The 11,220-nt window shown below is 44.4% G+C and overlaps 1 protein-coding gene across 1 annotated transcript; it reads right to left on the bottom strand.

Annotated features, from left to right (window-relative positions):
- Positions 1 to 6,448: 6,448 nt before the first annotated feature.
- On the bottom strand, positions 6,449 to 10,182 carry phlda1 (pleckstrin homology-like domain, family A, member 1). Its single transcript, XM_084039417.1, has 2 exons — positions 9,486 to 10,182; positions 6,449 to 8,343 (listed from the first exon to the last, which is right to left on the bottom strand). Exon 1 carries the CDS (start codon positions 10,058 to 10,060, stop codon positions 9,533 to 9,535), a length of 528 nt encoding a protein of 175 aa, XP_083895543.1. The 5' UTR covers positions 10,061 to 10,182; the 3' UTR covers positions 6,449 to 8,343; positions 9,486 to 9,532.
- Positions 10,183 to 11,220: the final 1,038 nt, after the last annotated feature.

An 11,220-nucleotide genomic window follows, 5' to 3' on the forward strand; every position in this document is an offset into this window, starting at 1 on the left:
CAAACCGGTTCCTGGCTAAACTCTTTTCCATTTGCATTGTTATTTAAACTGCTGTTTGGCTCCCGGGAGGAGATAATCCCAGTGTAACAAAAAAAAAAAAGGCGTTATCTCATGCAAAAAAGCAACGGAGCCTTTTCAAACAAAACCAGGGGGAGGTCAGTCAGCGATTGGCTGAGACACCGCTGTCCCCCGCCCCCGCCGCCAGGCTATCGGTGACCTTGAGGGAGCGAGGAGGAGGTCGCGTCCGCTCAGCTGCACGAATGCCGTTATCGCTGGCAGACATTATATCACCTGTGTGTGTTTGCCCGCCTACCTGCCTGCTTACAAGTGCACAGAGAGAGTGCATCCATCTGTATTTGTATTCAAGAGTCTGCAGCTTTACACCACCTGCATATTCATACTGATAGCAGAGAGGATATTTACTGTGTGTGTGTGTGTGTGTGTGTGTGTGTGTGTGTGTGTGTGTGTGTGTGTGTGTGTGTGTGTGTGTGTGTGTGTACAAAAAGGACAGCATCATCACTCTCCCGGTTGAAATATGCGAGTCATAAATAAATCCGTTCCTTGGTTTGCTGACATCATGTTTTACTAACTGCTGACAACAAAGGAGTTTCAGAAAAAACAGTCTGATACCTGCTGTGCCGAGTCTCACAAACAGCATGAGGAGTGTATGCAAATCCACACTTTACACGTTTAAAGGTGTGATGTGTAAGCATAATCTAAGTTTAAAAAACCTAAAAGATGACATCATCAGCATACGGTGAACTGGGTAGAGAAGAGATAGAGTGAAAACAGCATTCTAACCAGCTGATGTAATACCACTTATCACCTGGGGAGGCGTCACAGTCTGTCGGACCTTCAGTTAACGGTTAGCTATAGCAGCTCAACGCAGGAAGTCGAAGTGGGAGCCAAGGTAATCATTTTGGCTTGGTTTTTTCTTTGCAACCAGTGAAAGGGAAGTGACCATATTTGGTCTGTTTGAGGAGCGACGGGTGGATCTGATGAACACAAGCTTAGCAAATTAAACTGGGAAATCTTGACACAACCAATTTAAGATACTGAGATGATGTCAACACTTACTTATACTTATATATACTTATACTATAAAATAAAGTCTGCTCTGTGTTTGAGTTTTCAGAGGCAACAAAGACCAAGGTGACACTTCTGCTCTTATCAACAACTTCCTGCTGTAATCAGCCGAGCCAGCTGACCTGCACCGACTCCACCGGCTGGGTTGGCAACAGGTGTTGCAGATTGTGTGTGTGTGTGTGTGTGTGTGGAGAGAGCGCTAGCTGGTCTAGGACTAAAGCCAGCAAACACAGAAGAGGGTCAAAGGGCAGGGAAATGTTGGAGAGCCAAATCTACACACACACACACACACACACACACACACACACACACACACACACACACACACACACACACACACACACACACACACACACACACACACACACACACACACACACACACACACACACACAGTTTAATTTAAGGATCACACTTTTTTGGAGGGTGTCTTACAGGCGATAAATGTCAGATCTAATTTCATTCATACGATGATGAATCGTGTTACATTGTGATGGCGGAAGGTCAACAGCTCGCTAATTACAATACTGAAAACAATTATAGGCGAGGATGATGCTTGTTTCCAAAGTGGAAGAACGGCAGAAACACACGACATGATCTTTAAAAGACACATTTATATCACATTCGCTGTTATTAAAGCTGCATTTATTGGCCACTTGGAATTAGACAGACAGACAGACAGACAGACAGACAGACAGACAGATAGACAGATAGATAGATAGATAGATAGATAGATAGATAGATAGATAGATAGATAGATAGACAGATAGACAGATAGACAGATAGATAGATAGATAGATAGATAGATAGATAGAAAGAAAGGCCCAGCATGCCTTGCTCCTCATTTTACAGTTTTCTTTTTCTTACCATTTCGGGTAATTTACATAGAAAGTATAAAACACAATTTATGTGCTGCCGAGCAGATGGCTAAGTATTCCTGGATTTTTCTTTTATATCCCCGTCCCAACCCCTGCACAGCCTGCTAATGGCTAATAACATAAAGTATAATGGTATAATGATGCCGAATGGAGAGAATGAAGATCTGAAGTACGGGATTATTCATTTTATGTCGTCGTCCCCATAATCCTCCGCTGCAGAGTGATTTTCACAAAGAAACACTTGCATCCATCAGATATCCCACACAAAAAGGCTTAAATAAAAAGCAACCCGACACCGATCCGTCTCCCGCCCACGCCGCTTCGGGAGGAAACCAAACAACCTCCGCGCTGATGAGCCGTTTCAACCGTCCGACGGAGCCTCGCCGACGCCACAGCGTCCCCCACGATAATGGGCCTCTCTTTGTGTTGCTGTTATCACCGGCTTCATTTTCAAACCCAACAAAGCCAATGTGAGTGAGCTCACCGCCGCCGCGTGATTACAGATACATCAGGCGGCGTGCAGCTTGATAAGAGCCCTCATCTAATCTACGTAATGAACAGAAGACGATTATGGCACTTTTTAGACGGCCGTGAACAACACCTGAATGTGCCGTCTGGAAACTTTTTATGAAAAAAAAAAGGCGAACAAAGATGAAAAAAAGACAAACTGGCTCCTTACTGGTTTCTGCAAAAAGGTTGGCATGGCAACCATGGGAAGCAAAGAACCTACGGTGCTGGAGGGATTCTTTGACCAGCAGAAACAATATTTTAAAAAAAATACAATTTCATGGAGCGTGCTAACGTGATGTTTGTGTCATGGAGCACGTTAGCGCGTGATGCCGTGTACCGGCTAATGAATGAGGCTTAAACCGGAGCACAGCACACACGCTTCATGCATCATACTAAACACATCATGCACAATGTTTACGATTAGTGAAGGTCACGGGAAGACGAATCAACCAGAAAGTAGGAAAAAAACAGAACAGCTGAAGTTCACGGTATGTTAGCCGCAATAAACAAGGGTCACTAGTAGAAATTGGAGGAGACCAAAACAGAGCAAATAGGAGAGTAAAATATTTAGATTCACCAGGAGCTCTGAAGCAAGACTTCAAATCAATATCAATGTTCCTCTGTGTCTGCTGGCTCTGACGTTTGTTTACTAGCGACAAGTCCTTAACATTCACTCCTAAATCGTCATATGTACCGCTGATGTTAATACGTGGACGGTAAGAGCACCTGACGTGGTATAAAAGCCTGCTTAGAGAGACTTATCTTTATTGAACCCTTTGCGATGACTCCCGCAAGGAAATTGGATATCCTGCAGCTTACAAAAACTTAGCGAAATAAATATACAAAGCAAACAATAAACAGTACACAATGAACTTTTAGCTAAATCTATTTAAAGTAGAGATAAGAATACAAGTAAAAAAATAAAAATAAGTTAAGAATAAGTTATGTGTAGAGAACTGTATACAGGATGGATATAAATAAGTATGTATGTACTCATGTCTCACCTGTAGCAAACAGCCTGGACTCTCCATGGGTCGTCTTCCTGGCAAAACCTGGCTTTCACTCTTCTCATTTTCCTTTTTACGGGACTAAAAAGTTACACCGTCAAACAAACAAGAAATGGATTCCCCCTTTTTTCCGGGTAACGACTCCACACCTCCACCACAGAGCTCGGCTGGCCTCGCCCAGGTGAGCTGCATCAGCTGACGATGATGGCTCACCTGGGATGCATTCAGACTACCAGCTGCTGGACAGACACAAGGAATCACAGTTTCTCTTCACATCAACACGAGTGAGCTCACGCCTCTCAGCAGCATTCAGTCTACGGATCAATAACCCTCCGAGGCTGCTGATGTCGTTCAAGCCCTAATCAGATACAATGGATCCCCGGGAAGGTTATTGATTACTAGGAATCTCCTGGAAACACGTGAATGCTGGCACTATAAAATCACGAGGCATGACCGCCGTCTGACAGTTTCATTGTTTTTAAATCGCATTTTATTATTACATTTTATGTCTTTGCTATTATTGTGTTTCTCTGCCTCAGTGAAGCCCTTTCAATTGCCTCGTGGCAAACATACAAACTCTGTCTGGTTTTATCCAGCCCCACATGAGATCTGGGTTCTGGTCTGTCCGAACAGATCTGAGTCCAGTTTGAATTATTTAATCTATCAAAAGAATCAAAGACGAGATGTGGCGCTGGTTTGTCGCTGACGAGACGCCACCGGGGAGAGAAGTAAGTCAGCAAGGAGGTTTTTTTGGCGACCCAGTTTGTGGAGAGAGGATGACTTCGTCTGTCAACGCGATTTCATCACGACGTCGACCTCTGCTGCCTCCGTCCAGACAGACCGCCGATATGAAGCGGAGCACTTTGATGCTCATTCACCACGGGAGGGATTCTGACCCTGAAAACATTTTAAAATTCATCAGGCAACAACTGAAAAACAGAATTTTCCCTCATCGAAAAAAGACAGTATTTATGACATATCTATTCAAACATTCAGCTTAAGTCTATATTTCCCCTCAACAAAAATAGAAAGAGTTATTTAACAAAGAGGAAAAAAGATTTTTGTATTTGTGAGGTCTTCCCTTCTCATATCCCCATTTTAATTATTAGTTTATGCTTTCCATTCTATTTATTATTATTATTGTTTTTATATTAATATTATTAAATGAATTAATGAAAATGGTGGTGACAGTAATAACTATTTAGTGTTATTATAAATACCATCTCTTTACACATCACCTCTGTCGAATTAAAATAATACAAAATTAAATACATAAAATGTCTTTTCACATGTGATGTGAGGAATAAAAGAAGGCTTTATTCTTTAAGAACTCTGGTGAAGGTCCTGAAATGTTAGATTCAGGGGGGACCCGGCAGATCCGGATTAAGGGGTCTTCGGGGGTCACTTAGAGCCGCATGCACCTGCTGTCACAACTTCTTACGCGCCGATCAAAGAGATGGCGATGGCGGTTGGCGAGGAAACAAGCTGGCAGTCGACCTTCGTGCCAAGACGGAGCAGCGGCGGCTCCTTTGTGGAACAGCTGCTGCCTATTTCCTTCAAAGGCGCCGCCATGTTGGAGGGGACCAACTTTCAGCTCAAACGCAGCTCACAAACAGGATGTTTTGGTTTATTATGTCCCAACGTTTCCAACACAGAACTGTAGTTGGTCACATGACACATGGTTTATATATGTTCATGTCATTCAGGACGGGTCCTCCTCCGGTTCGGATGCAAACTGATACTCACCCCTTTGTTCCCGCCGAGGCCCCCGACAGAAGACCCTGGTCCTGGGGGAACCAGCAGGAAGTGGGAGAGACCACAACAGTGGAAGGAGGAGGGGGGAAATGTGCACAGAAGACATTATTTCAGTTCTTTGTAAGCTTTGCTGTATCAAATATTTGGTTTTGGGATCTTTACGCTTGTTAAATGTCATGTTGAATATCGATTGAAATCCCCCCCGTTGTGTCTGACTTGGTTGAGCCGGTGTGTATACACACCTCCCCGTGTTGATTTAGTTGAGCCTGTTTGTTTTGTTTTAATTTTCTCGGAAACGTTGACATTTTTCCCATTTAATTAATAACCTTTGGTCCTGTGGCTTTTCTGCTTCCAAATTTAGTTCATTTAATTTAAATTAATTGACTGTATTAAAGTGTATCTAAAAAGGTAAGAAGTACAAATACTTGGTTACTGTACTTAAGTAGAATTTTTAGGTATCTACTTTACTTGAGTTTTATTTTTATGTACATTTTAAAACAAATGTCTGTACTTTCTACGCCTCACATTTACTGATTTTTTAATTATTAATATGATGGCAGTAGAAATTTCCTTCATCAGGATACTTTTTACTTTCTATTTAATACTTTTTTCTTTCCATTTAATACTTTGAGTAAATATTTGTCCTTCAAAGTGATACTTTTTGAGTACTTTGGTACAAAATGTCTTGTACTGTTGACACCTCTGATGTAAGTAAACATCGTGTCTATTTACTGATGAATTGTACAAAACGACCCATAACTACGTGTTGAAGGTGGCTTGTAGATGTTGCTGTACAGTTTTCTAATTATAAGACTGTGAAACATAAATGCGTCTGCAGTCAGCCTGCTTGCATCGGTGTTTTTAAATGTTTGGGTGCTACTTCCTCCCACAGCCCGGCGGCGACCCTTCCCTGAGTGTCAGACGGGATGCGGTCACAGCCTTTAATTGAATCGGCGTGAGACAGGAGAGCAGACAGACAGCCACGTGTGCTTTTGACATTATTACACGCTGGCAGTTTATCTGAGCGCCAACAACTGGCGCTGAAACCCAATTCTCCATGCGGCTCCTACTTTTAGACCAGGAAACGAGGGTGGGGGCCCACGGAGCAGCAACTCGTTAGAAAAAAGGTCGTCACTCATCTGTTGCTGTGCAGGAGAATCAAAAAAACACACCACACCGATAAATATATATATATTTTTCTTTTTTTTTTAATGGAATGTTTCTTTTCGAGGTATGAAAATAGATCTCACGGGGAAATAAGAAATTGGACGGTGGCTACAAAGGGCACGGCTATAACTGTGTGTAATGATGGCAACGGGAAGGCATGTTGGAGAAAGCATCACACCAGCGGCGCCGGATAAAAGGGCACCGCCATTAGCCCGTGTGGGAGATGACAACAACGCCGAGGCATGTGTTGTTGGCTCGGCTGTAATATGCCGGGTAGGGGGGGGGGGGGCACTTCCAGCAAAACAGGAAACAACATGAGCCGCATGAAATAATCATATTTCCCCATCATAACGGGGGGGAAAAACAAACAAAACAAAAAAACCTTCAGTTTCACAACAATCACCATTATTTAGCCTGGAATAACGAGATAAGATACAGGCAGAAATAATCTGATTACTACATGTCAGTGGGTGGGGCCAAAGAGTCCGTTTTCAGTTAGCGTAGTAGCTAACTTAAAGCAAGCTAGCTAGCAGCGTAGCTTACTTACAGTGAGCAAGCTGGTTAGCACAGTGGCTAACTTACAGTTAGTAAGCTAGTTAGTATTGTAGCTAACATACAGTAAGTAAGCACAGTATCTCACTGTAACAGTAAGCAAGCTAGTTAGCAAAGTGGTTAACTTACAGTTAATAAGCTAATTAACACTGTAGCTAACTCACAGCAAGAAAGCTAGTTAGCGTTGTAGCCAACTTACAGTAAGCAAGCTAATTAGCATCGAAGTTAACTTAATATAAGCAAGCTAGTTAGCACAGTAGTTAACTAAAGATAAGCAAGCTTGTTGGCACAGAAGCTAACTTACAGTAAGCAAGCCAATAAGCACAGTGGCTAATTAACAGTAAGCCAGCCAGTTAGCATGGTAGTTAATCTTAAATTAAGCAAAGAAGTTAGCACAGATGCTAACTTACAGTAAGCAAGCTAGTTTGAAAAGTAGCTAACGGGGGCAATAAGCTGATACAGTTTATTTAAGGTATGTAATTCCCGTTTTTATAACGGTCAACCCACCGTTGCCTCTTTTTGTGGACAAGCTATCCTTGAACAACGCTGGGCTAAACAAAAAAAAACAGATGGTGCAACACCGCTAAGAAGCTACGATAGCTTCTCGTTTAAAGACATTTTAAAACAAAGGCATTTCCACATATTGGAAAATGTTTCGTTTAATCCAAAAGACTATTAGCGAGCCTTCAATGCAGCCACTTAAATTATCGATATAAGAAAAACTCAGCTGTGCCCGTTTTATACGATATAGCCAACAACAAAGTGAGGCTAATACGCTAGCACGCCGTCTTACTCAGATTTAAGACTCACAAGTAAGCGAGGGATCGCACATTTATCTACGAATGCGGCGGGGGGGAATAGCGGCTGTTATCAAGCAATCAGACCTATTAGTCATGCAGGTATCTCATCATCATATATCCATGGTGTTTAGTATATTCTGAGCTGTAACGCATTTGATGAAATTCTTTGGTTCAGTTGGAAAAAAATCAAAACATGGTCTGACATTTTTTTTTTTTAACCAGCGACGAAGCGATGCGACTAACCCACTTAAAAATGAAAAATCATAACGTATGTGAGCTTATTTTCCCAGGGTGCAACACGTGGGCTAAAGCGAAGTATTTCTCGTTCCACTCCAGCAACAAACACAACATTCATCAACAACATAAGTGTTTTTATAGAAAAAATATATATACACATCTAATAAATAAGGGATGAACCCCATCGCGATGGTTTTGTTTTCCCACATGCTTTTTGTCCATCAGTCTTTTTGTGAAATAAGTCTCTGTATTGAAAGGGGGGTGCTGGTCTGTGGACTCCTGGAGGGATGGATGTGGGTGGCAAGCGGAGACGGTCCTCCGTGTTCATCCTCCAGCCGAGTGTCCGTTAACCTGCCAGGGATGCATTCAGTTAGACTGATGATGGAGGTCCGACATGTCTGGGTCACGATGCAAAGCCAGGATTTAATAATAACTGGAGGTCATCAATCAAATCATATTTTATCAATTACATACTTATGTTACAAAACCTTCTCTAAACTGCCCATCATTAAGTTTTACTGGGGAAAAAAATACTGAATCCTTTCCACATTTAGTTGATTTTTTCAAAAATAATAATGAAAAACTAAATATACTGGAATTAGCATAAATATATTAACTCTACCAGAGGACATGACGTCAGACCTCCGTGGTGCAGTGACGTAACTGTGTGATCTCCAGGACAAATTACTACTAAGAGGTCCATCATGGGCAACTCTGGCCACGATGACGGAATAACACGTGATCACATTGTTTCCGGGGGGGAAGGGGGTGTTGGGGTCCACGCCGCTGGTGGTGTGTTTGGCTGGGCGCGAGTCACCACGTGCCACAGAAAGAGAGCCAGGGTTTGTGTGTGTGTGTGTGTGTGTGTGTGTGTGTGTGTGTGTGTGTGTGTGTGTGTGTGTGTGTGTGTGTGTGTGTGTGTGTTTGTGTGTGAGAGAGAGAGAGAGAGAGAAGGAAAGAAAGAGAGAGAGAACTGGACTCATCGTGGACTCTTTGATTTTTTTTTTTTGCGCGCAATCTGCGCGTATTTACGCATAATTTGGAGCCACCGTGTGGCCTGATTTACGGATATTCTCATGTTTAATGATGTAAATCTATGTTTGAATGGATGATATTCATATTTCCGTAACGGGTGTAAAGCATTGCGCGTCGTGACGTGAATTAAATCTATCTACTTCCGCGCGTAAAAGCCACAATATCCCCCGGAGACTCCTGGGGATGGTGATCCAGCAGGATCTCACCTCCATGAGGGGGGGAGGGGGGGGGGGGGGGGGGGGTCTCAAACTTTTCTTTTACGGCAAAGTAAATCCACATTATTGCCGGAATATTCGCTCCGGGTTCGGGTCTGTGAGGAGGGGGGGTGACCTATACGATGAAAACCCCAAGTCCTCGTTCATAGCGCAGATATCCAGGGGAATGAAACAAAAAAAGGGGATCCCCATGTGGTCCCCGGACCCTGTGGGATCCCAGCCCGTGTGTAATCTCAGTCTTACCGCCAGTGGTGCACCATGTGTGTGTCCGCGGTGTGACGCGCCGCAGGTCACGCAACGTTCGGCGCGCTGCGGACCGCCTTCTGGCCAGGTATCTGCACCACGAGCAGCTGCTGCTTCTGCCGCGTGGACTTGACGGCCAGGATGGCCTGCCGGTTCTTGTACTGGACCATCTGCAGGGTGATCTCCGCGTTCCAGCCCTCGTCCTGCGGGCACCTGAAGTCGATCTCCTTGCCCTCCGCCATGACCACCGTGAAGTACACGTACTTGCCCTTCCGCTCCACGCAGTCCACCGTCTTCATGTTGGCGAAGTGCAGCTCCTTGACTTTGGCCGCGTCCCCCGTGCCGGATCCGCCTCCCTGCTGCTGCTGCTGCTGGTGGTGGTGGTGCTGGTGCTGATGGTGGTGGTGGTGGTGGTGGTGGTGATGGTGCTGCGGCTGGTCGTGCTGCTTCGGCGGCAGCAGCAGCACGCCGTCCTCGGTCAGGACGCAGTGCTTCTTCTTCCAGAGCTGCAGCAGCCCGTCGCTCCGCTTCTCCAGCAGACCCTCCTTGAACACCTTCCTGCCGTTTTCCAGCATCTCGACCCCCCCGGCTTCCCCTCCTTCACCCCCCAGCTGCTGCTTCAGTGGTCTGGACTGGACGGACAGATGGACGGCTGTCTATCCCGGAGCAGGCGGAGGCATGAGCTGCGGCGGCGAGGAGGAGCGGCGGTTGTAGTGAGCCGGCTGCCTGGCTGCTGGTCTCAGTGAGGAGGGGGCGGGGGGCGGGAGGGGTCTGCTGGAGAGGCGCGCACCGCCCCCCTCAGCGGCTCCCAGCCTCCTGAGACACTGAACAAGTACACCTCAGAATAAGAATTAGTCATTGACCCAGCACCTAAACCCCATACATCTGCTTTAACGCATTCAAACTGAATTATCCAAGGAAGTTTCTGTATGTTCAAATTGAAAAGTGAAGCCAACCCTGAAGTGCCTTAAAACATGCAGTCTCACTGCTGGCCACCAGGGGGCGACTCCTCTCTGGTTGTATAGAAGTCTATGAGAAAATGGTCCTACTTCTCTCTGCTGGCCACCAGGGGGCGACTCCTCTCTGGTTGTATAGAAGTCTATGAGAAAATGGTCCTACTTCTCTCTGCTGGCCACCAGGGGGCGACTCCTCTCTGGTTGTATAGAAGTCTATGAGAAAATGGTCCTACTTCTCTCTTGATGTATTATCTCAGTAAACATTGTAAACATGAGTTTATGGTCTCAATCTCTAGTTTCAAGTCTTCTTCAATCCAGCATGATGTTCATTTAGTACATTATGGTCCATTTAGAGTCCAACAGACCAGAAAGCAGGAGGAGGGGGGTTCAAAACTGTAGTCCACAAACCAACAGTTGACGTCGCCATGACTACATCCGTGTTAGCTCATCTGCAACGTAATGCAATTATTTAACATACCAGATATAACAACATCCAACACTTTAAAAATGAATTTTGATGGAAACATTTCTATTATGTTTTTCTAAAATCAGATTACATGTAATCAAACTTAGATAAAAGTACTAAGAGTAGTACTAAGTACTTCTGAGTAATGATACTACACTTCCGTTGTTCATTCATGCAGGATGCGTCTTTAAATAAAACTAGTATTTAGATATTTTATTCCTGATTAAGGTGTTGGTGTGGTACTCGATGCCGTCATTCACTATTTTACTACAAACCGTATTCCCCATGGAGGTCAGCAAGCATGCAACACTGT

This window comes from Eutrigla gurnardus (genome assembly GCF_963514095.1).
Source record: "Eutrigla gurnardus genome assembly, chromosome: 21".
Classification (NCBI taxonomy): domain Eukaryota; kingdom Metazoa; phylum Chordata; class Actinopteri; order Perciformes; family Triglidae; genus Eutrigla; species Eutrigla gurnardus.